General features: G+C 42.4%; 1 protein-coding gene across 1 annotated transcript in view; it reads left to right on the top strand.

Moving 5' to 3' along the window:
* Nucleotides 1-25,619, top strand: part of APOO (apolipoprotein O) — a 420,782-nt gene that overhangs the window by 333,171 nt on the left and 61,992 nt on the right. The window contains 1 exon segment of the mRNA XM_053706366.1: nt 12,219-12,329. Within this exon segment, the coding sequence (XP_053562341.1) occupies nt 12,219-12,329 (111 nt within the window).

Here is a 25,619-nt window from a genome sequence, read left to right as displayed (position 1 = left end):
TTTCTACTCTAAACAAACGCACTACTATCCCTATAGAAGATAGTTGTGCTTTCAAAGATCCTATGGATAAAAAATTAGAGGGTTTGCTTAAAAAGATGTTTGTTCAGCAAGGTTACCTTCTACAACCAATTTCATGCATTGTTCCTGTCACTACAGCAGCGTGTTTCTGGTTCGATGAACTAGAAAAGTCGCTCAATAAAGATTCTTCTTATGAGGAGATTTTGGACAGAATTCATGCTCTTAAATTGGCTAACTCTTTTACTTTAGATGCCACTTTGCAATTGGCTAGATTAGCGGCGAAAAATTCGGGGTTTGCTATTGTGGCGCGCAGAGCGCTTTGGCTAAAATCTTGGTCAGCGGATGCGTCTTCCAAGAACAAATTGCTTAACATACCTTTCAAGGGGAAAACGCTGTTTGGCCCTGACTTGAAAGAGATTATTTCAGATATCACTGGGGGTAAGGGCCACGCCCTTCCTCAGGATAGGTCTTTTAAGGCTAAAAATAAACCAAATTTTCGTCCCTTTCGCAGAAACGGACCAGCTCCAAGTTCTACATCCTCTAAGCAAGAGGGTAATACTTCTCAAACCAAGCCAGCCTGGAGGCCAATGCAAGGCTGGAACAAAGGTAAGCAGGCCAAGAAACCTGCCACTGCTACCAAGACAGCATGAGATGTTGGCCCCCGATCCGGGACCGGATCTGGTGGGGGGCAGACTTTCTCTCTTCGCTCAGGCTTGGGCAAGAGATGTTCTGGATCCTTGGGCGCTAGAAATAGTCTCCCAAGGTTATCTTCTGGAATTCAAGGAGCTACCCCCAAGGGGGAGGTTCCACAGGTCTCAATTGTCTTCAGACCACATAAAAAGACAGGCATTCTTACATTGTGTAGAAGACCTGTTAAAAATGGGAGTGATTCATCCTGTTCCATTAGGAGAACAAGGGATGGGATTCTACTCCAATCTGTTCATAGTTCCCAAAAAAGAGGGAACATTCAGACCAATCTTAGATCTCAAGATCCTAAACAAATTTCTCAAGGTTCCATCGTTCAAAATGGAAACCATTCGGACAATTCTTCCTACCATCCAGGAAGGTCAATTCATGACCACGGTGGATTTAAAGGATGCGTATCTACATATTCCTATCCACAAGGAACATCATCGGTTCCTAAGGTTCGCCTTTCTGGACAAGCATTACCAGTTTGTGGCACTTCCATTCGGATTAGCCACTGCTCCAAGAATTTTCACAAAGGTACTAGGGTCCCTTCTAGCGGTGCTAAGACCAAGGGGCATTGCAGTAGTACCTTACTTGGACGACATACTGATTCAAGCGTCGTCCCTACCACAAGCAAAGGCTCATACGGACATTGTCCTGGCCTTTCTCAGATCTCACGGGTGGAAAGTGAACGTAGAAAAAAGTTCTCTATCTCCGTCAACAAGAGTTCCCTTCTTGGGAACAATAATAGACTCCTTAGAAATGAGGATTTTTCTGACAGAGGCCAGAAAATCAAAACTTCTAAGCTCTTGTCAAGTACTTCATTCTGTTCTTCTTCCTTCCATAGCGCAGTGCATGGAAGTAATAGGTTTGATGGTCGCGGCAATGGACATAGTTCCTTTTGCGCGAATTCATCTGAGACCATTACAACTGTGCATGCTCAGTCAGTGGAATGGGGATTATACAGACTTGTCTCCGACGATACAAGTAGATCAGAGGACCAGAGATTCACTCCGTTGGTGGCTGACCCTGGACAACCTGTCACAGGGGATGAGCTTCCGCAGACCAGAGTGGGTCATTGTCACGACCGACGCCAGTCTGGTGGGCTGGGGCGCGGTCTGGGAACCCCTGAAAGCTCAGGGTCTTTGGTCTCGGGAAGAATCTCTTCTCCCGATAAATATTCTGGAACTGAGAGCGATATTCAATGCTCTCAAGGCTTGGCCTCAGCTAGCAAAGGCCAAATTCATACGGTTTCAATCAGACAACATGACGACTGTTGCGTATATCAACCATCAGGGGGGAACAAGGAGTTCCCTGGCGATGGAAGAAGTGACCAAAATCATTCAATGGGCGGAGACTCACTCCTGCCACTTGTCTGCAATCCACATCCCAGGAGTGGAAAATTGGGAAGCGGATTTTCTGAGTCGTCAGACATTTCATCCGGGGGAGTGGGAACTCCATCCGGAAATCTTTGCCCAAATCACTCAACTGTGGGGCATTCCAGACATGGATCTGATGGCCTCTCGTCAGAACTTCAAGGTTCCTTGCTACGGGTCCAGATCCAGGGATCCCAAGGCGACTCTAGTAGATGCACTAGTAGCACCTTGGACCTTCAATCTAGCTTATGTATTCCCACCGTTTCCTCTCATCCCCAGGCTGGTAGCCAGGATCAATCAGGAGAGGGCATCGGTGATCTTGATAGCTCCTGCGTGGCCACGCAGGACTTGGTATGCAGACCTGGTGAATATGTCATCGGCTCCACCATGGAAGCTACCTTTGAGACAGGACCTTCTTGTTCAAGGTCCGTTCGAACATCCGAATCTGGCCTCACTCCAACTGACTGCTTGGAGATTGAACGCTTGATTTTATCAAAGCGAGGGTTCTCAGATTCTGTCATTGATACTCTTGTTCAGGCCAGAAAGCCTGTAACTAGAAAAATCTACCATAAAATATGGAAAAAATATATCTGTTGGTGTGAATCTAAAGGATTCCCATGGAACAAGATAAAAATTCCTAAGATTCTATCCTTTCTTCAAGAAGGTTTGGAGAAAGGATTATCTGCAAGTTCTTTGAAGGGACAGATTTCTGCCTTATCTGTTTTACTTCACAAAAAGCTGGCGGCTGTGCCAGATGTTCAAGCTTTTGTTCAGGCTCTGGTTAGAATCAAGCCTGTTTACAAACCTTTGACTCCTCCTTGGAGTCTCAATTTAGTTCTTTCAGTTCTTCAGGGGGTTCCGTTTGAACCCCTACATTCCGTTGATATCAAGTTATTATCTTGGAAAGTTTTGTTTTTGGTTGCAATTTCTTCTGCTAGAAGAGTTTCAGAGTTATCTGCTCTGCAGTGTTCTCCTCCTTATCTAGTGTTCCATGCAGATAAGGTGGTTTTGCGTACTAAACCTGGTTTTCTTCCGAAAGTTGTTTCTAACAAAAACATTAACCAGGAGATAGTCGTGCCTTCTTTGTGTCCGAATCCAGTTTCAAAGAAGGAACGTTTGTTGCACAATTTGGATGTAGTTCGTGCTCTAAAATTCTATTTAGATGCTACAAAGGATTTCAGACAAACATCTTCCTTGTTTGTTGTTTATTCTGGTAAAAGGAGAGGTCAAAAAGCAACTTCTACCTCTCTCTCTTTTTGGCTTAAAAGCATCATCAGATTGGCTTATGAGACTGCCGGACGGCAGCCTCCTGAAAGAATCACAGCTCATTCCACTAGGGCCGTGGCTTCCACATGGGCCTTCAAGAACGAGGCTTCTGTTGATCAGATATGTAAGGCAGCGACTTGGTCTTCACTGCACACTTTTACTAAATTTTACAAATTTGATACTTTTGCTTCTTCTGAGGCTATTTTTGGGAGAAAGGTTTTGCAAGCCGTGGTGCCTTCCATCTAGGTGACCTGATTTGCTCCCTCCCATCATCCGTGTCCTAAAGCTTTGGTATTGGTTCCCACAAGTAAGGATGACGCCGTGGACCGGACACACCTATGTTGGAGAAAACAGAATTTATGTTTACCTGATAAATTACTTTCTCCAACGGTGTGTCCGGTCCACGGCCCGCCCTGGTTTTTTAATCAGGTCTGATGATTTATTTTCTTTAACTACAGTCACCACGGTATCATATGATTTCTCCTATGCAAATATTCCTCCTTTACGTCGGTCGAATGACTGGGGAAGGCGGAGCCTAGGAGGGATCATGTGACCAGCTTTGCTGGGCTCTTTGCCATTTCCTGTTGGGGAAGAGAATATCCCACAAGTAAGGATGACGCCGTGGACCGGACACACCGTTGGAGAAAGTAATTTATCAGGTAAACATAAATTCTGTTTTTATATGCTTTCGCACTTTTTTCTTATCACCCCACTTCTTGGCTATTCGTTAAACTGATTTGTGGGTGTGGTGAGGGGTGTATTTATAGGCATTTTGAGGTTTGGGAAACTTTGCCCCTCCTGGTAGGAATGTATATCCCATACGTCACTAGCTCATGGACTCTTGCTAATATGAAAGAAATTAATTTATCAGGTAACTTCTTACATAAATTATGTTTTTTGGAAGGTAAAATGTCTTAGCAGTCTGTTGTTTAGTACCTCCACACTCACAGGATTCTGATTTGTGTCTACCAAGGTTTATCTTAAGTAACCTGTAACTTAACCATATTTTCTTTTGGTGAACTACTATGCAAATATGAACCTTTCTTATTAAGACATTTGCTCACTTTACCTTGGGTCTACTTTGCTTGGTTATTTGCTTTGTCAGGCAATGGGATACTGCTAATTAGTAACACTCTCCTTAGTATTATATTTTTGCAAATAACAATATGGCCCTTGCTATTATTTATTTTATTAGACATATCTTTGTGAAGAACAGGGTCTCTACAAACTGTTGTTTAATGCCCATTCATCTACGGCATCCTGCTTTGATTTATAACCACATGTGTCTTGTTATTATGAGTGGCCTATGTTCCTGTATATATCATCCATACTTCTTGGGGGACTATTAGGCAAACGCAAACCTTTAGTATTAAGGCAGTCACTCACTTATCACTGAGCCTACTGTTTTGTTTTGGTTAGTTCATTGTTCAGACAGCTACTAGACTACTGTTTATTGGAAGCAATTTGCCTAGCAGTATATAGCAGTATATTTAACAGTTAATAAAATGACCCTCCTCAATATTGCTCTTCTCAGACATATATATTTTTTTACAGATATAATGTTTCAGCAAAATGTTGTTTGATATCTACCCATTCACAAGAGCCTGACTTGAGTTTGAAGCCATGTGTCTTGATATGTTAAATAGCCTGTATACCTGTATATATCTTTCATTTCTAATTAGGGATTATCTAACTGTGATTTTTTTCCCTTCAAGGCAGCTCTTCATGTACTTCTGGACCTGTTTTGTTTAGTTAAAAATGGGGGGAGTTCAGGTGACAGACAGAAAGTTTTGGTAAATATGTGCAGTAAGCATATATTGTACTTGCATTGAATGTACTACTGTGTCATTTTATTTCACAATTGAATTAATCGCTTATTTTGGAATGTTATCTCTTATCCGTGTATAACTGTGTCACAGGACAATATGCTCATAGTAATGTATCTTTGGAATTAATGTCTTCTATTTTCATATTTGTTGTAACAAGTGCTTTTTGACAATGTCTAATTTAACCCCTTAAGGACCAGCGACGTACCCTGTATGTCGCTGGCCTTTTTTTGGGACTTGATTGTTTTATAGCGTGGTCTTGCCACCAGCGTTGAGACTGCTCTATTCCACAAAGCCTTCTGGAGGGAGGGCATTGATAGCGTGTTCTTGCTAGACTTGTGCTATTATGTCCTGAAAAAACCCTTAACGACCAGTGACATACAGGGTACATTGTGGTCATTAAGGGGTTAAATATCTTTATTGTGCCCTTGAATAGCACTGAACTATTTGTAACCGCTTGCATGTTGTAAACCTGAACTCTTCTCAATAAAAAGAAGTTTAAAAAAAATAAGGAAATATATTTAGTGTCATCCGTCCTCCTCAAAATAAAAGCGGAATTAGAAGTAGCTACTTCCTTTTAATATAGTTCAGAATCTCCTTTTGGAAAATATAACCAACGGGGGTTAAGCTGTTCTGTATTCACTATATTTCTCTATCTGTGAATAATGAAAAGTCACATTTTTCCATTCTTCTTCTTACAATTTGGTTTAGTTCTTACACCTGTAGTTTGGAATAATTTTAAAGGGATATTAAACCCAAATTGTTTCTTCCATGATTCGGATAGAGAATGCAATTTCTCCAACATAGGTGTGTCCGGTCCACGGCGTCATCCTTACTTGTGGGATATTCTCTTCCCCAACAGGAAATGGCAAAGAGCTCAGCAAAGCTGGTCATATGATCCCTCCTAGGCTCCGCCTACCCCAGTCATTCTCTTTGCCGTTGCACAGGCAACATCTCCACGGAGATGGCTAAGAGTTTTTTGGTGTTTAATTGTAGTTTTTATTCTTCAATCAAGTGTTTGTTATTTTAAAATAGTGCTGGTATGTACTATTTACTCTGAAACAGAAAAGAGAAGAAGATTTCTGTTTGTGAGAGGAAGATGATTTTAGCAAACGTTACTAAAATCGATTGCTGTTTCCACACAGGACTGTTGAGATGAAGTAACTTCAGTTGGGGGAAGCAGTTGGCAGACTTTTCTGCCTGAGGTATGATGGCCACATTTCTAACACGACTTGGTAATGCTGGAAGGCTGTCATTTTCCCTATGGGGACCGGTAAGCCATTTTCTTAGATTAAGTATAAGAATAAGGGCTTTATAAGGGCTTAAAAAACTGGTAGACATTTTTCTGGGCTAAAACGATTAATTGCTAAGTATATTTGACAGATTATAGCGCTTTATAGTTATTATAATCTTGGGGATTGTTGTTAAAAAACGGCAGGCACTGTATGGACACCTTTTTCAGATGGGGGCCTTCTCTAGTCATAGGCAGAGCCTCATTTTCGCGCCACTAATGCGCAGTTGTTTTTGGATGGCAAGGCATGCAGATGCATGTGTGAGGAGCTAAGATCCACTGAAAAAGCTTATAGAAGGCGTCATTTGGTATCGTATTCCCCTCTGGGCTTGGTTGGGTCTCAGTAAAGCAGATTCCTGGGACTGTATAGGGGTTAAATGTAAAAACGGCTCCGGTTCCGTTATTTTAAGGGTTAAAGCTTTCAAATTTGGTGTGCAATACTTTTAAGGCTTTAAGACACTGTGGTGAAATTTTGGTGAATTTTGAACAATTGCTTCATATTTTTTCGCATATTCAGTAATAAAGTGTGTTCTGTTTAAAATTTAAAGTGACAGTAACGGTTTTATTTTAAAACGTTTTTTGTGCTTTGTTGACAAGTTTAAGCCTGTTTAACATGTCTGAACCATCAGATAAACGATGTTCTATATGTATGAAAGCCAATGTGTCTCCCCATTTAAATATATGTGATAATTGTGACATGGTGTCCAAACAAAGTAGGGACAATGATGCCACAGATAATAATAGTGCCCAAGATGATTCTTCAGATGAGGGGAGTAAGCATGGTACTGCATCACCCCCTTCTGTGTCTACACCAGTTTTGCCCACACAAGAGGCCCCTAGTACATCTAGTGCGCCAATACTTATTACTATGCAACAATTAACGGCTGTTATGGATAATTCTATTGCAAATATTTTATCTAAAATGCCTACTTATCAAAGAAAGCGCGATTGCTCTGTTTTAAACACTGAAGAGCAAGAGGACGCTGATGATAACGCTTCTGACATACCCTTACACCAATCTGAAGGGGCCAGGAGGGAGGTTTTGTCTGAGGGAGAAATTTCAGATTCAGGAAAAATTTCTCAACAAGCTGAACCTGATGTTGTAACATTTAAATTTAAATTAGAACATCTCCGCGCACTGCTTAAGGAGGTATTGTCTACTCTGGATGATTGTGACAATTTGGTCATTCCAGAGAAATTATGTAAGATGGACAAGTTCCTAGAGGTTCCGGTGCCCCCAGATGTTTTTCCTATACCCAAGCGGGTGGCGGACATAGTAAACAAGGAATGGGAAAGGCCCGGCATACCTTTTGTGCCTCCCCCTATATTTAAGAAATTATTTCCTATAGTCGACCCCAGAAAGGACTTATGGCAGACAGTCCCTAAGGTCGAGGGGGCGGTCTCTACTCTAAACAAACGCACTACTATTCCCATAGAAGATAGTTGTGCTTTTAAAGATCCTATGGATAAAAAATTAGAGGGTTTGCTTAAAAAAATGTTTGTTCAGCAAGGTTACCTTCTTCAAACAATTTCATGCATTGTTCCTGTCACTACGGCAGCGTGTTTCTGGTTCGAAGAACTAGAAAAGTCGCTCAATAAAGAATCTTCGTATGAGGAGGTTATGGACAGAGTTCATGCACTTAAATTGGCTAACTCTTTTATTCTAGATGCCGCTTTGCAATTAGCGAGATTAGCGGCGAAAAATTCAGGATTTGCTATCGTGGCGCGCAGAGCGCTCTGGCTAAAGTCTTGGTCAGCGGATGTGTCTTCCAAGACAAAATTGCTTAACATCCCTTTCAAGGGCAAAACACTGTTTGGTCCTGATTTGAAAGAGATTATTTCAGACATCACCGGAGGAAAGGGCCACGCCCTTCCTCAGGATAGGTCTTTTAAGGCTAGAAATAAGCCTAATTTTCGTCCCTTTCGCAGAAACGGACCAGCCTCTACTTCTACATCCTCTAAGCAAGAGGATAATACTTCTCAACCCAAACCAGCCTGGAGACCGATGCAAGGCTGGAACAAGGGTAAGCAGGCCAAGAAGCCTGCCACTGCTACCAAAACAGCATGAAGGGATGGCCCCCGATCCGGGACCGGATCTGGTGGGGGGCAGACTTTCTCTCTTTGCTCAGGCCTGGGCAAGAGATGTTCAGGATCCTTGGGCACTAGAAATAGTTTCTCAAGGTTATCTCCTGGAATTCAAGGAACTACCCCCAAGGGGAAGGTTCCACAGGTCTCAATTATCTTCAAACCAAATAAAAAGACAGGCATTCTTACATTGTGTAGAAGACCTGTTAAGGATGGGAGTAATTCATCCAGTTCCAATAAGAGAACAAGGGATGGGGTTTTACTCCAACCTGTTCATAGTTCCCAAAAAAAGAGGGAACATTCAGACCAATTCTAGATCTCAAGATCCTAAACAAATTTCTCAGGGTTCCATCGTTCAAAATGGAAACCATTCAAACGATCCTTCCTACCATCCAGGAAGGTCAATTTATGACCACGGTGGATTTAAAGGATGCGTACCTCCATATTCCTATCCACAAGGAACATCATCAGTTCCTAAGGTTTGCTTTTCTTGACAAGCATTACCAGTTTGTGGCACTTCCATTCGGATTAGCCACTGCTCCGAGAATTTTCACAAAGGTACTAGGGTCCCTTCTAGCGGTTCTAAGACCAAGGGGCATTGCAGTAGTACCGTACTTGGACGACATCCTGATTCAAGCGTCGTCTCTGTCAAAAGCAAAGGCTCATACGGACATCGTCCTAGCCTTTCTCAGATCTCACGGATGGAAAGTGAACATAGAAAAAAGTTCTCTTTCCCCGTCAACAAGAGTTCCCTTCTTGGGAACAATAATAGACTCCTTAGAAATGAGAATTTTTCTGACAGAGGTCAGAAAATCAAAACTTCTAAGCTCTTGTCAAGTTCTTCATTCTGTTCTTCGTCCTTCCATAGCGCAGTGCATGGAAGTAATAGGATTGATGGTTGCAGCAATGGACATAGTTCCTTTTGCACGAATTCATCTAAGACCATTACAACTGTGCATGCTCAGACAGTGGAATGGGGATTATACAGACTTGTCTCCGACGATTCAAGTAGATCAAAGGACCAGAGATTCACTCCGTTGGTGGCTAATCCTGGACAACCTGTCACAGGGAATGAGCTTCCGCAGACCAGAGTGGGTCATTGTCACGACCGACGCCAGTCTGGTGGGCTGGGGCGCGGTCTGGGAACCCCTGAAAGCTCAGGGTCTATGGTCTCGGGAAGAATCTCTTCTCCCGATAAACATTCTGGAACTGAGAGCGATATTCAATGCTCTCAAAGCTTGGCCTCATCTAGCAAAGGCCAAATTCATAAGGTTTCAATCAGACAACATGACGACAGTTGCATATATCAACCATCAGGGGGGAACAAGGAGTTCCCTGGCGATGGAGGAAGTGACCAAGATAATTCAATGGGCGGAGGATCACTCCTGCCACTTGTCTGCAATCCACATCCCAGGAGTGGAAAATTGGGAAGCGGATTTTCTGAGTCGTCAGACATTCCATCCGGGGGAGTGGGAACTCCACCCGGAAATCTTTGCCCAAATAACTCAATTATGGGGCATTCCAGACATGGATCTGATGGCGTCTCGTCAGAACTTCAAGGTTCCTTGTTACGGGTCCAGATCCAGGGATCTCAAGGCGATTCTAGTGGATGCACTAGTAGCACCTTGGACCTTCAACCTAGCTTATGTTTTCCCACCGTTTCCTCTCATTCCCAGGCTGGTAGCCAGGATCAACCAGGAGAGGGCTTCGGTGATCTTGATAGCTCCTGCGTGGCCACGCAGGACTTGGTATGCAGACCTGGTGAATATGTCATCGGCTCCACCATGGAAGCTACCTTTGAGACAGGACCTTCTTGTTCAAGGTCCATTCGAACATCCGAATCTGGTTTCTCTCCAACTGACTGCTTGGAGATTGAACGCTTGATTTTATCAAAGCGTGGGTTTTCAGATTCTGTAATTGATACTCTGATTCAGGCTAGAAAGCCTGTGACTAGAAAAATTTACCATAAGATATGGAAAAAATATATCTGTTGGTGTGAATCTAAAGGATTCCCGTGGAACAAGATAAAAATTCCTAGGATTTTATCCTTTCTACAAGAGGGTTTGGAGAAGGGATTATCTGCAAGTTCTCTGAAGGGACAGATTTCTGCGTTATCTGTTTTACTTCACAAAAGACTGGCAGCTGTGACAGACGTTCAAGCGTTTGTTCAGGCTCTGGTTAGAATCAAGCCTGTTTACAGACCTTTGACTCCTCCCTGGAGTCTTAATCTAGTTCTTTCAGTTCTTCAAGGGGTTCCGTTTGAACCCTTACATTCCGTAGATATTAAGTTATTATCTTGGAAAGTTTTGTTTTTGGTTGCAATTTCTTCTGCTAGAAGAGTTTCTGAGTTATCTGCGCTGCAGTGTTCTCCGCCCTATCTGGTGTTCCATGCAGATAAGGTGGTTTTACGTACTAAGCCTGGTTTTCTTCCGAAAGTTGTTTCCAACAAGAATATTAACCAGGAGATAGTTGTACCTTCTTTGTGCCCGAATCCAGTTTCAAAGAAGGAACGTTTGTTACACAATTTGGACGTAGTCCGTGCTCTAAAATTCTATTTAGAGGCCACTAAAGATTTCAGACAAACTTCTTCTTTGTTTGTTGTCTATTCTGGTAAAAGGAGAGGTCAAAAAGCAACTTCTACCTCTCTTTCCTTTTGGCTTAAAAGCATTATCCGTTTGGCTTATGAGACTGCCGGACGGCAGCCTCCTGAAAGAATCACAGCTCACTCCACTAGGGCTGTGGCTTCCACATGGGCCTTCAAGAACGAGGCTTCTGTTGACCAGATTTGTAAGGCAGCGACTTGGTCTTCACTGCACACTTTTGCCAAATTTTACAAATTTGATACTTTTGCTTCTTCAGAGGCTATTTTTGGGAGAAAGGTTTTGCAAGCCGTGGTGCCTTCCATTTAGGTGACCTGATTTGCTCCCTCCCTTCATCCGTGTCCTAAAGCTTTGGTATTGGTTCCCACAAGTAAGGATGACGCCGTGGACCGGACACACCTATGTTGGAGAAAACAGAATTTATGCTTACCTGATAAATTACTTTCTCCAACGGTGTGTCCGGTCCACGGCCCGCCCTGGTTTTTTTAATCAGGTCTGATGAATTATTTTCTCTAACTACAGTCACCACGGTATCATATGGTTTCTCCTATGCATATTTCCTCCTGTACGTCGGTCGAATGACTGGGGTAGGCGGAGCCTAGGAGGGATCATATGACCAGCTTTGCTGGGCTCTTTGCCATTTCCTGTTGGGGAAGAGAATATCCCACAAGTAAGGATGACGCCGTGGACCGGACACACCGTTGGAGAAAGTAATTTATCAGGTAAGCATAAATTCTGTTTTTAAGCAATTTTCTAATTTACTTCTATTATGAATTTATCTTCGTTTTCTTGGTATCTTTATTTAAAAAAGCAATAATTTAAGCTTAGGAGCTTACCCATTTTTGGTTCGGCACCCTGGTTAGCACCTGCTGATTGGTAGCTACATCTACCTAGGTTCTGTACCAAAAATAGGTAGAGAGAAGAGAGATTTTTTTTTTTTATGTACCTATTTATATGTTAGACTTCGTATGTGTGTGTGTATATATATATATATATATATATATATATATATATATATATATATATATATAAAAACTTCTATAATTTTTATCACTTTTTTTTTTTCTAGGACACTGGTGCAACCCTGTATGACTTAGGCTTAAAAGGATTTATTACTGTTGAATCGCTATGGAAAGATGGTGGGAAAAAAAAGAAGTCCAGTAAAAAGGAAAGTGGAAAGGTACAAACACTAGACAAAAAAAATAATAATGAAATGTATAAAAACATAATTTATGTAAGAACTTACCTGATAAATTCATTTCTTTCATATTGGCAAGAGTCCATGAGCTAGTGACGTATGGGATATACAATCCTACCAGGAGGGGCAAACTTTCCCAAACCTCAAAATGCATGCAAATACACCCCTCACCACACCCACAATTCAGTTTAACGAATAGCCAAGAAGTGGGGTGATAAAGAAAGGAGTAGAAAGCGTCAACAAAAGAAATTTGGAAATAATTGTGCTTTATACAAAAAATCTTAACCACCATAAAAAAGGGTGGGCCTCATGGACTCTTGCCAATATGAAAGACATGAATTTATCTGGTAAGTTCTTACATAAATTATGTTTCTCTTGCAAGGTGTATCCAGTCCACGGATTCATCCATTACTTGTGGGATATTCTCATTCCCTACAGGAAGTGGCAAAGAGAGCACACAGCAGAGCTGTCCATATAGCTCCCCCTCTAGCTCCACCCCCCAGTCATTCTCTTTGCCGGCTCTAAGCACTAGGGTCTCTCTACGGGAGGGTAAAGTGAATGTGGTGTTAGAATTAAAGGGACAGATATCTGTTCTGTCTATCCTTTTACACAAGCGTCTGGCAGAGGTTCCAGACGTTCAAGCGTTTGCTCAGGCTTTAGTCAGAATGAAGCCTGTCTTTAAACCTGTGCCTCCGCCATGGAGTCTAAATTTAGTTCTTTCAGTTCTTCAAGGGGTTTCGTTTGAACCTTTTACATTCCATAGATATTAAGTTATTATCTTGGAAAGTTTTGTTTTTGGTAGCTATATCTTCTGCTCGAAGAGTTTCAGAATGATCTGCCTTACAGTGTGATTCACCTTACCTGGTGTTCAGCGCAGATAAGGTAGTTTTGCGTACCAAGCCTGGTTTTCTTCCTAAAGTTGTTTCTAACATGAATATTAACCAGGAAATAGTTGTTCCTTCTCTGTGTCCTAATCCTTCTTCGAAGAAGGAACGTCTGTTGCACAATCTTGATGTGGTTCATGCTTTAAAATTCTATTTACAAGCAACCAAGGATTTCAGACAAACATCATCCTTGTTTGTTATCTATTCTGGTAAGAGGAGAGGTCAGAAAGCGACTGCTACCTCTCTTTCCTTTTGGCTGAAAAGCATCATCCATTTGGCCTATGAGACTGCTGGCCAGCAGCCTCCTGAAACAATTACTGCTCATTCTACTAGAGCAGTGGCTTCCACATGGGTTTTTAAAAACGAGGCTTCTGTTGAACAGATTTGTAAGGCAGTGACTTGGTCTTCACTGCATACTTTTTCCAAATTTTACAAATTCGATACTTTTGCTTCTTCGGAGGCTATTTTTGGGAGAAAGGTTTTGCAAGCAGTGGTGCCTTCCGTTTAAGGTACCTGTCTTGTTCCCTCCCTTCCTCCGTGTCCTAAAGCTTTGGTATTGGTATCCCACAAGTAATGGATGAATCCGTGGACTGGATACACCTTGCAAGAGAAAACAGAATTAATGCTTACCTGATAAATTACTTTCTCTTGCGGTGTATCCAGTCCATGGCCCGCCCTGGCATTTAAGTCAGGTAAAATTATTTTTTCATTTTAACTACAGTCACCACTGCACCCTATGGTTTCTCCTTTTTCTTCCTAACCTTTGGTCGAATGACTGGGGGGTGGAGCTAGAGGGGGAGCTATATGGACAGCTCCGCTGTGTGCTCTCTTTGCCACTTCCTGTAGGGAATGAGAATATCCCACAAGTAATGGATGAATCCGTGGACTGGATACACCGCAATAGAAAGTAATTTATCAGGTAAGCATAAATTCTGTTTTTCTTTCATGTAATTGGCAAGAGTCCATGAGCTAGTGACGTATGGGACAGCAATACCCAAGATGTGGATCTCCACTCAAGAGTCACTAGAGAGGGAGGGCATAAAATAAAAACAGCCATTTTCCACTGAAAAAAATAATTTACAACCCAAAAAAAATAAGTTTTTCATAACTAAAAGAAAAAAACAAATCAAAAGCAGAAGAATCAAACTGAAACAGCTGCCTGAAGAATTTTTCTACCAAAAACTGCTTCAGAAGAAGCAAATACATCAAAACGGTAGCATTTAGTAAATGTATGCAAAGAGGACCAAGTTGCCGTTTTGCAAATCTGATCAACTGAAGCTTCATTCTTAAAAGCCCACGAAGTGGAGACTGATCTAGTAGAATGAGCTGTAATTATCTGAGGCGGGGCCTGACCCGACTCTAAATAAGCTTGATGAATCAAAAGTTTCAACCAAGAAGCCAAGGAAATAGCAGAAGCCTTCTGACCTTTCCTAGGACCAGAAAATAAAACAAACAGACTGGAAGTCTTCCTGAAATCTTTAGTAGCTTCCACATAATATTTCAAAGCTCTTACCACATCCAAAGATTTTAAGGATCTTTCCAAGGAATTCTTAGGATTAGGACACAAGGAAGGGACAACAATGTCTCTATTAATGTTGTTAGAATTCACAACCTTAGGTAAAAATTGAAAAGAAGTCCGCAAAACTGGCTTATCCTTATGAAAAATCAGAAAAGGAGACTCACAAGAAAGAGCAGATAGCTCAGAAACTCTTCTAGCAGAAGAGATGGCCAAAAGAAACAGCACTTTCCAAGAAAGTAGTTTAATGTCCAAAGAATGCATAGGTTCAAATGGAGGAGCCTGTAAAGCCTTCAGAACCGAATTAAGACTCCAAGGAGGAGAAATTGATTTAATGACAGGCTTAATACGAACTAAAGCCTGTACAAAACAGTGTATATCAGGAAGTATAGCAATCTTTCTGTGAAATAAAACAAAGCGGAGATTTGTCCTTTCAAGGAACTTGCAGACAAACCCTTATCCAAACCATCCTGAAGAAACTGTAAAATTCTAGGAATTCTAAAAGAATGCCAAGAGAAATTATGAGAACACCATGAAATGTAAGTCTTCCAAACTCCATAATAAATCTTTCTAGAGACAGATTTACAAGCTTGCAACATAGTATTAATCACTGAGTCAGTGAAACCCCTATGACTTAGTACTAAGCGTTCAATTTCCATACCTTCAAATTTAATGATTTGAGATCCTGATGGAAAAACGGACCTTGAGATAGTAGGTCTGGCCGTAACGGAAGTGGCCAAAGCGGGCAACTGGACATCCGAACCAGATCCGCATACCAAAACCTGTGTGGCCATGCTGGAGCCACCAGCAACACAAATGATTGTTCCATGATGATTTTGGAGATCACTCTTGGAAGGAGAACTAGAGGCCGGAAAATGTAAGCAGGATGATAACACCAAGGAAGTGTCAGCGCATCCACTGCTTCTGCCTGAACATCCCTGGACCTGAACAGGTATCTGGGAAGTTTCTTGTTTAGATGAGAAGCCATCAGATCTATTTCTGGAAGACCCCACATCTGAACAATCTGAGAAAATACATCTGGATGGAGAGACCACTCCCATGGATATAAAGAAGCCCCTTGAACTAAACAATGATGATCTATCCACTATGTCAGAGAGTGTCGTACATAGGGATTTAAGGATATTAATTGTGATATCTTTGTATAATCCCTGCACCATTGGTTCAGCATACAAAGCTGTAGAGGTCTCATGTGAAAACGAGCAAAGGGGATCGCGTCCAATGCTGCAGTCATGAGACCTAAAACTTCCATGTACATATTGTCAGGATTTTTCCCTGTTGTGTTTGCCATGTGCTGCTGGCAGCCATTTTACTCACCTCTCTTCCTGACTTTATGCATTGTGGGGGATGCTGCTCACTTCCTACACTTCCTTTTATGGCCAGACTGTTGTGCATCATCCATGTGAGACAGGATGCAGTCTCAGAATTGTGATGTCATCATTTATTATTAAAAAGGGCCTCTGTTCAGTATGCTTTGCCTTTGCGTTGTCTGAGACCTGTTTGTGAGAGTTCCTGTGTATTACCTGGCTGCCTGATGTCCTTCCTGGTTCCTGATCCCTTGCTTGTTCCTGACTCTGCTGTTCTCCTTGTTCCTGATTCCGGCTCGTCTGACTATTCGCTTTGGCTCCTGACTCGGCTCGTCTGACTACCAGCTCTGGTTTTGACTCCTGGCTTGTTATTTGACTTGTGCACATTTTATAATTTTTTGCTATTAATAAAGGTGTGATTATTTTTGCACTTCTCGTCTCAGTCTGATTCCTGGCACCCTGACATTACACAAAGGCCATGAATCCTGATGCTGCTAATTATCCACCTTTACCTGCCATCATTTCCAGGATGGATGTACAGGATCACCGCTTGGATCAATTTGCACTAGCCTTGCAAACTCTGCTGACTCGCACTGCACATTTGGACCAAAGTGTCCCGCATGTTATGGCTGCTCCTGTTTCCGCTGCGGCACCTTTGCCTACCAGGAGCATGTCCGGTTCTGCACCTCTACCTCAGCATTAATGAGGGATCTAATCAGTGCAGAGGGTTTTTGAACCAGGTGGGCATTTACTTTGAGATGTTACCTCAGGCGTTTCCCTCTGACAGAGCTAAGGTGGGATTTCTCATCTCGTTACTCTCTGACACAGCTCTTGCCTGGGCTAATCCCTTGTGGGAGACTAATAAACCTGTGATTTCAAATTACCCTGAATTTGTGGCCTCCTTTCGAAGGGTATTTGATGTTCCGGCTCGCTCCTCCTCTGCTGCTAAACGACTCATGTCAATTCAGCAAGGTACAAGATCTGTTGCTCAGTATGCTATTGAGTTCCGTACGCTTGCCGCAGAGGTAGGTTGGAACAATGAAGCCCTTGTTGCCGCCTTCTTTCATGGGCTCTCTGATGCGATTAAAGACGAAGTTGCTGCCAGAGATTTACCAGAGGAACTCGAGGCATTGGTGTCTTTTTTGATCCTAATTGACATCAGACTCAGAGAGAGGCCCTCTTTCAAGGAGCGCTTGCGGAAGCCTCCTGTTCCGTTGTCTCCTTTGTGTTCGTTCCCACCCATGCCTCCCTCTCCTCCCATGCCTCCTGTTCCTGGGTCACCAGGTACTGCTTTGCAGATGCAGTTGAGATTCACGCGTCTCTCCGCGGCGGAGAGGGCCTTTAGGAGGAGGGAGGGGCTCTGCCTCTATTGTGGGTTATTGGGCCACCTTTTGAAATCTTGTCCTACACGGCCGGGAAACACTCACACCTAATGTCCTGTCGAGGGCAGACCTTGGGTGGTTTATCCTTGTCCCCGGAACCGCTTAAGGAGAAACCTTTGGTCACGGTTGTCCTTTCCTGGGTGGACTCCTCCATAGTCACTCAGGCTCTTGTTGACTCCGGTGCTGCTGGCTATTTCATTGACAGTGCTTTTGTATCAAAGCACTCCATTCCTGTTTTGCCTCGGTCCGTTCCGCTTGCTATTGAGGCCATTGATGGCAGGCCCCTTCAGCCCGCACTTGTTATTTACGAAACTGCTCCGTTGTCCATGGCTGTTGGGGCTCTCCATTTTGAAACCCTCCAGTTCCAGGTGATTAACTCTCTGCATTTTCCAGTTGTTCTGGGTTATCCCTGGCTCCAAAAGCACAATACCAGTCTCGACTGGCGCAGGTCCGAAATTTTGTTGTGGTCCCCGCAATGTATTTCCACTTGTACTCGGAAACAAGTTAAAGTCTTGTGCACTTCTTCGGTATCTCAATTGCCAGAGGAGTACCAACAGTTCCGAGACGTGTTTGACAAGGTGCGTGCCGGTACGTTGCCTCCTCACCGGTCTTACGATTGTGCCATAGACCTGTAACCTGGAGCCATTCCTCCTCGGGGCCAGGTGTACCCTCTGTCTGTTGCAGAGAATTGTGCTATGGAGGAGTATGTTGCTGATGCTCTGTCGCGGGGGATCATCCGCAAATCCTGCTCTCCTGCAGGGGCTGGCTTCTTCTTTGGGAAGAAAAAGGCTGGCGAGTTAAGACCATGCATCGATTATAGGGGTCTTAATCGTCTTACCATTAAGAATGCTTACCCTATTCTGCTCATTACGGAACTCTTTGACCGCCTCAAGGGAGCTACTGTCTTTACTAAACTTGATTTGAGAGGAGCGTACAATCTCGTTAGGATTAAGGAGGGTCACGAATGGAAAACAGCATTTAACACCAGGAGCGGGCATTATGAGTATCTTGTAATGCCCTTTGGCCTATGTAATGCTCCTGCTGTTTTTCAGGAATTTATTAATGATGTCCTACGAGATATGTTGCAACAGTGTGTTGTGGTGTACTTAGACGACATCCTCATACACTCACCCACACTTGAGGCTCATCGTTCTGATGTTACACAGGTTCTTCAGAGACTACGTGAGAACGGCCTGTTTTGTAAACTTGAGAAATGTGAGTTCCATCAGACTCAAGTAACCTTTCTAAGTTATGTTATCTCCGTTGCAGGGTTCTCCATGGATCCTGACAAGTTATCTGCAGTTCTGCAGTGGCCTCGCCCAGTTGGTCTTCGGTCTATTCAACGTTTTTTGGGGTTCGCTAATTACTATAGAAAGTTTATTAAAAACTTTTCTTCCTTGGTCAAACCTATCACAGACATGACCCCTAAAGAGAACTCCATTGGTCACCTACTGCCATTGAGGCCTTTGATAGACTTAAGACTGCCTTTGCTGCCGCTCCAGTTCTGGCTCATCCTAACCCTGTCCTGCCTTTCGTTCTTGAGGTTGATGCGTCTGAGACTGGAGTAGGTGCCCTCTTGTCTCAACGTCCTACACCTGACGGTTCCTTGCATCCGTGTGGTTTCTTCTCTAAGAAATTGTCTCCAGCGGCAACAGGGAATTACTGGCCATAATTTTGACACTCAAGGAATGTGGAGGCATCTTCTCGAGTTTACTAGCGTGCCAGTGCTCATTCTTACTGACCACAAGAATTTAACTTATCTATCTGAAGCAAAACGTTTGTCGCCCCGACAGGCTAGATGGGCGTTATTTTTGTCTCAATTTAATTATGTGGTCTCCTACATGCCTGGTAGTAAGAATGTTAGGGCTGATGCCCTCTCTCGACAATTTTCGCCTCTGTCCAAGGAGGAGTCTGTACCTAGTCCTGTTATACCTCATGACCATATTTTGGCTATCATACATACTAATTTGACTTCTACCTTGGGGGAGGAGATCCTGGCTGCACAAACCAATGCACCGCCTGAGAAACCTAGTGGTAAGTGTTTTGTTCCTGAGAATCTTCGAACTAAACTTTTGCACACTTACCACTATCCTAAAGCCGCAGGTCACCCAGGCAAGAACCAAATGATTTGGTCTGTCACTCGACAATTCTGGTGGCCAGGTCTTCGTTCTGATGTTGCTGCTTATGTGTCCTCCTGCTCAGTTTGTGCACAGAATAAGACTCCTCGACGTCTTCCTGTGGGTCTTCTTCAACCTATTGCTAATGGTGAGCGTCCTTGGACACATCTTTCCATGGACTTCATTGTCGAGCTTCCTGTTTCAAATGGCAATACTGTTATCCTTATAGTGGTTGAACGTTTTTCTATAATGTCACATTGCATTCCCTTGATGAAGCTGCCTACCGCTCAGGAGCTTGCTTCAATTTTTGCCCGGGAGGTCTTCCGTTTACATGGGTTACCCAAGGAGATAGTGTCGGACCGGAGTAGCCAGTTTGTCTCCAGATTTTGGCATTCCTTTTGTGCTCAAATGGGGATCCAGCTTTCCTTCTCAGCATATCATCCTCAATCCAATGGGGCTGCGGAACGGTCTAATCGAGCTCTGGAACAGTTCCTCCGTTGCTATGGCTCAGATCACCACAATAATTGGTCTGAACTGTTACCTTGGGCAGAGTTTGCTCGTAATAGTGCTATTAATGCTTCCTCCAAGTTATCCCCATTCATGGCGAATTATGGGTTCCAACCATCCTTGTTGCCCGATTCATTCATGTCTCAGGGTATTCCGGCTTTGGAGGAGCATCTCCGGCAACTCCGTTCCACATGGGTGCAGATTCAGGATTGCCTTCATCGTTCTATGCAGCACCAAAAGTTCCAGGCTGATCGTAGGCGTCTGCCCGCACCTTCCTACCAGGTTGGTGAGAGTTTGGCTGTCCTCCCGCAACTTGAACCTTCGTGTGCCTTCCAATAAATTGGCTCCCCATTATGTTGGTCCTTTTCGAATACTCCGACGGGTTAATCCTGTGGCCTACGCTCTTGACTTTCCTCCTGCTATGCGCATCTCCAATGTTTTTCATATGTCCCTCTTGAAACCATTGGTTTGTAATCGGTTTACCACTGTGTTGCCTCGTCCCCGTCCTATCTTTGTTGACAACCATGAGGAGTATGAGGTCAGCAGCATTATTGACTCTTGTATATCCAGGGGCCGTATACAGTATTTGGTTCACTGGAGGGGCTACGGTCTGGAGGAGCGTTCTTGGGTTCCCTCCTCTGATGTTCATGCTCCCACCCTCCTCCGTGCCTTCCATGCCCGTTTCCCCAATAAGCCTTTTGTCCTCCCGCGGGGGAGGGGTCGTTGAGGGGAGGGTACTGTCAGGGTTTTTCCCTGTTGTGCTTGCCATGTGCTGCTGGCAGTCATTTTACTCACCTCTCTTCCTGACATGGTGCATTGTGGGGGATTCTGCTCACTTCCTGCACTTCCTTTTATGGCCACACTGTTGTACATCATCCATGTGAGACAGGATGCAGTCTCAGAATTATGATTTCATCATTTATTATTTAAAGGGCCTCTGTTCAGTATGCTTTGCCTTTGCGTTGTCTGAGACCTGTTTGTGAGAGTTCCTGTGTATTACCTGGCTGCCTGACGTTTTTCCTGGTTCCTGATCCCTGGCTTGTTCCTGACTCTGCTGTTCTCCTTGTTCCTGATTCCGGCTCGTCTGACTATTCGCTTTGGCTCCTGACTCGGCTCTTCTGACTACCAGCTCTTTTTTTGACTCCTGGCTTGTTATTTGACTTGTGGACATTTTATAATTTTTTGCTATTAATAAAGGTGTGATTATTTTTGCACTTCTTGTCTCAGTCTGATTCCTGGCACCCTGACACATAGCCACTGAAGGGAATGACTGAGACTTAAGGTGCCGGCAGGCTGCAACCAATTTTAAACGTCTCTTGTCTGTTAGAGACAGAGTCATGGACACTGAATCTATCTGGAAGCCTAAAAAGGTAACCTTTGTCTGAGGAATCAAGAAACTTTTTGGTAAATTGATCCGCCAACCATGTTTCCGAAGAAACAACACTAGTTGATTTGTGTCTGCAGTGTGTAAAGACTGAGCTAGTACCAAGATATCGTCCAAATAAGGAAACACCGCAATACCCTGTTCTCTGATTACAGAGAGTAGGGCACCCAGAACCTTTGAAAAGATACTTGGAGCTGTTGCTAGGCCAAATGGAAGTGCAACAAATTGGTAATGCTTGTTTAGAAAAGAGAATCTCAGAAACTGATAGTGTTCTGGATGAATCGGAGTATGAAGGTATGCATCCTGCAAGTCTATTGTGGATATATAATGTCCTCGCTGAACAAAAGGCAGAATAGTCCTTATAGTCACCATCTTGAAAGTTGGTACTCTTACATAATGATTCAAAATTTTCAGATCCAGAACTGGTCTTAATAAATTTTCCTTTTTTGGGACAATGAATAGATTTGAATAAAATCCCAAACCTTGTTCCTGAAAAGGAACTGGCATGATTACCCCTGAGGACTCCAGGTCTGAAACACACTTCAGGAAAGCCTGAGCTTTTACTGGATTTGCTGGGATACGTGAGAGAAAAAATCTTCTCACACAGGAGGTCTTTCTCTGAATCCTATCCGATACCCTTGAGAGACAATGCTCTGAATCCATTGATTTTGGACAAAATTTATCCAAATATCCTTGAAAAACCTTAATCTGCCCCCTACCAGCTGAGCTGGAATGAGGGCCGCACCTTCATGCGGACTTAGGGGCTGACTTTGGTTTCCTAAATGGCTTGGATTTATTCCAATTTGAGGAAGGCTTCCAATTGGAAGCAGATTCCTTGGGGGGAGGATTGAGTTTTTGTTCCTTATTCTGACGAAAGGAACGAAAATGGTTAGAAGCCTTAGATTTACCCTTAGGTTTTTTATCTTGTGGCAGAAAAACTCCCTTTCCCCCTGTGACAGTTGAAATAATAGAATCCAACTGAGAACCAAATAAATTATTACCTTGGAAAGAAAGGGATAGTAATCTAGATTTAGATGTCATATCAGCATTCCAAGATTTAAGCCACAAAGCTCTTCTAGCTAATATAGCTAAAGACATGGATCTAACATCAATTTTGATAATATCAAAAAATGGCATCACAAATAAAATGATTAGCATATTGCAGTAAGTGAATAATGCTAGATAAGTCAGAATCCAATTCCTGTTGCGCTAAATTCTCCAACCAGAAGGTTGATGCCATACGACAAGAGGACTGGTTACCTCAATATCCAAAGTAATTAACACTTCTTTTAATAAGGAACGCATATACTCTATTTTAAATAATTAAGTAGATTTGTCAGTGTCAATGTCTGAGGAAGGATCTTCTGTATCAGATAGATCCTCATCAGAAGAGGATAAATTATGTTGTTGGTCATTTGAAATTTCATCAACTAAATGAGAAGTTTTAAAAGATCTCTTACGTTTATTAGAAGGTGGAAATGCAGACAAAGCCTTCAAGATAGAATCAGAAACAAATTCTTTAAAATTCACAGGTATATCATGCACATTAGAAGTTGAAGGAACTGCAACTGGCAATGTACTATTACTGATGGAAACACTATCTGCATGTAAAAGTTTATCATGACAACTATTACAAATGACATTCGGCTAAATAATTTCTAGAATTTTACAACAAATGCACTTAGCTTTGGTAGAACCGATGTCAGGCAGCAATGTTCCAGCAGAAACTTCTGAGGCAGGATCATATTGAGACATCTTGCAAAATATAAGAGAAAAAACAACATATAAAGCAAAATTATTTCCTTATATGACAGTTTCAGGAATGGGAAAAAAATGCAAATAGCATAGCCCTCTGATAGAGAAAAAGGCAAGAGGCAAACATCAATGTATGATGCACAACATAACAAACTTTTTCGGCGCCAAAAATAACCGGAAATGACACTTGTGTCACTAATGACGCAACCGTGTGAAAGGTCTCGGCGTCAAGTATGACGCTGGAAATGACAAAGTTGCGTCATAGACGTATTTTTTCACGCCAAAAATATTCTCACGCCAAGAATGACGCAATAAAGTTTAGCATTTGACGCACCCGCGGGCCAAATACCACCCGCAATTTGCAAGAAGTAGTCAATTGGAAAAAAGATTAAACTCCAGGTAAGAAATACATTTCTTAAAAAATGTTTATATTCCCCAAATATGAAACTGAAGGTCTGCGGAAGGAAATACATGAACCTGACTCATGGCAAATATAAGTGAAATACATATATTTAGAACTTTATATAAATGCATAAAGTGCCAAACCATAGCTGAGGTGTCTTAAGTAATAAAAAACATACTTACCAAAAGACACCCATCCACATATAGCAGATAGCCAAACCAGTACTGAAACAGTTATTAGTAGAGGTAATGGTAAATTGAGAGTATATCGTCGATCTGAAAAGGGAGGTAGGAGATGAATCTCTATGACCGATAACAGATAACCTATGAAATAGACCCCCGTTAGGGAAATCATTGTATTCTATAAGTGATACTCCCTTCACGTCCCTCTGACATTCGCTATACTCTGAGAGGAATCGGGCTTCAACAATGCTGAGAAGCGCATATCAACGTAGAAATCTTAGCACAAACTTACTTCACCACCTCCATAGGAGGCAAAGTTTGTAAAACTGAATTGTGGGTGTGGTGAGGGGTGTATTTATAGGCATTTTGAGGTTTGGGAAACTTTGCCCCTCCTGGTAGGATTGTATATCCCATAAGTCACTAGCTCATGGACTCTTGCCAATTACATGAAAGAAATTGTATTTATATTGACATTGCAGTATTTGTTAATACTCGCCCTTCTGCACCGTAGATATATTTTAGTACTGTCTGGTTATCACCTGCTGCTGGTGGACAATGTGATTGTGACCATCTGATTAAATAATAGGGTAGAGTTGTCATTTGTTCCATCTGACTGTAACCATCCAAAGTAACAGATTTGTTTTAATGAAGCTCTTTCATGTTAGTGATTCGTAACATTATGTACAAGGAATAAAGAATTGAAATATCCTATAAGTTGATGATTGAGCATTCTGCATTTCCTCAATGTGCTCTATTCACAAGTTATAATAGTTGTATGAATACATAAAATACATATAAGCAACAGATTTTCATGAGAAATAAATGGTTAATAAGCATTAAGAAATGTCCTTTTGTGAAATTTTCAGTGTTTTGTTACAAAGGACATATGATTAGAAAAGCTTCTTGCACATATTTTATATCTTCTTATAATATAAGCCTGCACTGATCTACACACTGTGTAGTGTGTTACAGAGTAGGTTAAACTATAAAAATGTCATCCTCAGTAAGGTATGAAGTGTATTAATGATTTGTTAATTCAAATATAAAAGAAACAATTTTGTTTTGACTGTTTTGGTAAGCACTTTCTTCATCAATAATATTTCTTTTACCGGTTTAAAGAGACAATGTACTCAGGCAACGTATCAGATAAGAGTTCATTGTATTTAAAGATGATTCAGGATCACCCTTTACAAAGAGTTTCTTTCTCTCTTTTGTTTAAATAGTTTTTCTTCTTAACGGGGAGATTCCACAGCTGCATTCATTACTTTTGGGAAATACAGAACGTGGCCACCAGGAGGAGGCAAAGACACCCCAGCCAGAGGATTAAATACCTCCCCCACTTCCCTCATCCTCCAGTCATTCTTTGCCTTTCGTCACTGAAGGTTAGCAGAGAAGTGTCGGAAGATTACGGTGTTGTCTCTTATGGAGGGTAGATAGTACTCTTCGAGATGGGACGGGAGTTTTAAGTAGTCCTGTCAGCCTCTCAGTGAGAGCATGGATGAAAGTTAGAGTCCGGAGATGCAGGGAGAGTCTTTCTGCGAAACCATCCCGACTCATATTAACAGCTCCATAAGCAATCAGCGTTGATGAGTTTTGCTGCCTGCTTTCTTCACTCAAGTCCATGTCAGAAGCAACGCTACTATCTGTTAAACTTGAAGGACCGTGTTACTGTTCCACGACATAGCATCCGGTAAGATCATTTACTTTTCCTTTCGTTGTGGGAATGTAATGTAAATGATAGAAGACAGGGTCTTAGTGGGACTCCTTTATCTTTATAGAATCAAGGGCTAATATCTCCTGATGGGGGTTATTGAGCA

This window comes from Bombina bombina, chromosome 3 (genome assembly GCF_027579735.1).
Source record: "Bombina bombina isolate aBomBom1 chromosome 3, aBomBom1.pri, whole genome shotgun sequence".
Taxonomy (NCBI): domain Eukaryota; kingdom Metazoa; phylum Chordata; class Amphibia; order Anura; family Bombinatoridae; genus Bombina; species Bombina bombina.
This window is presented reverse-complemented; position numbering and strand designations above follow the sequence as displayed.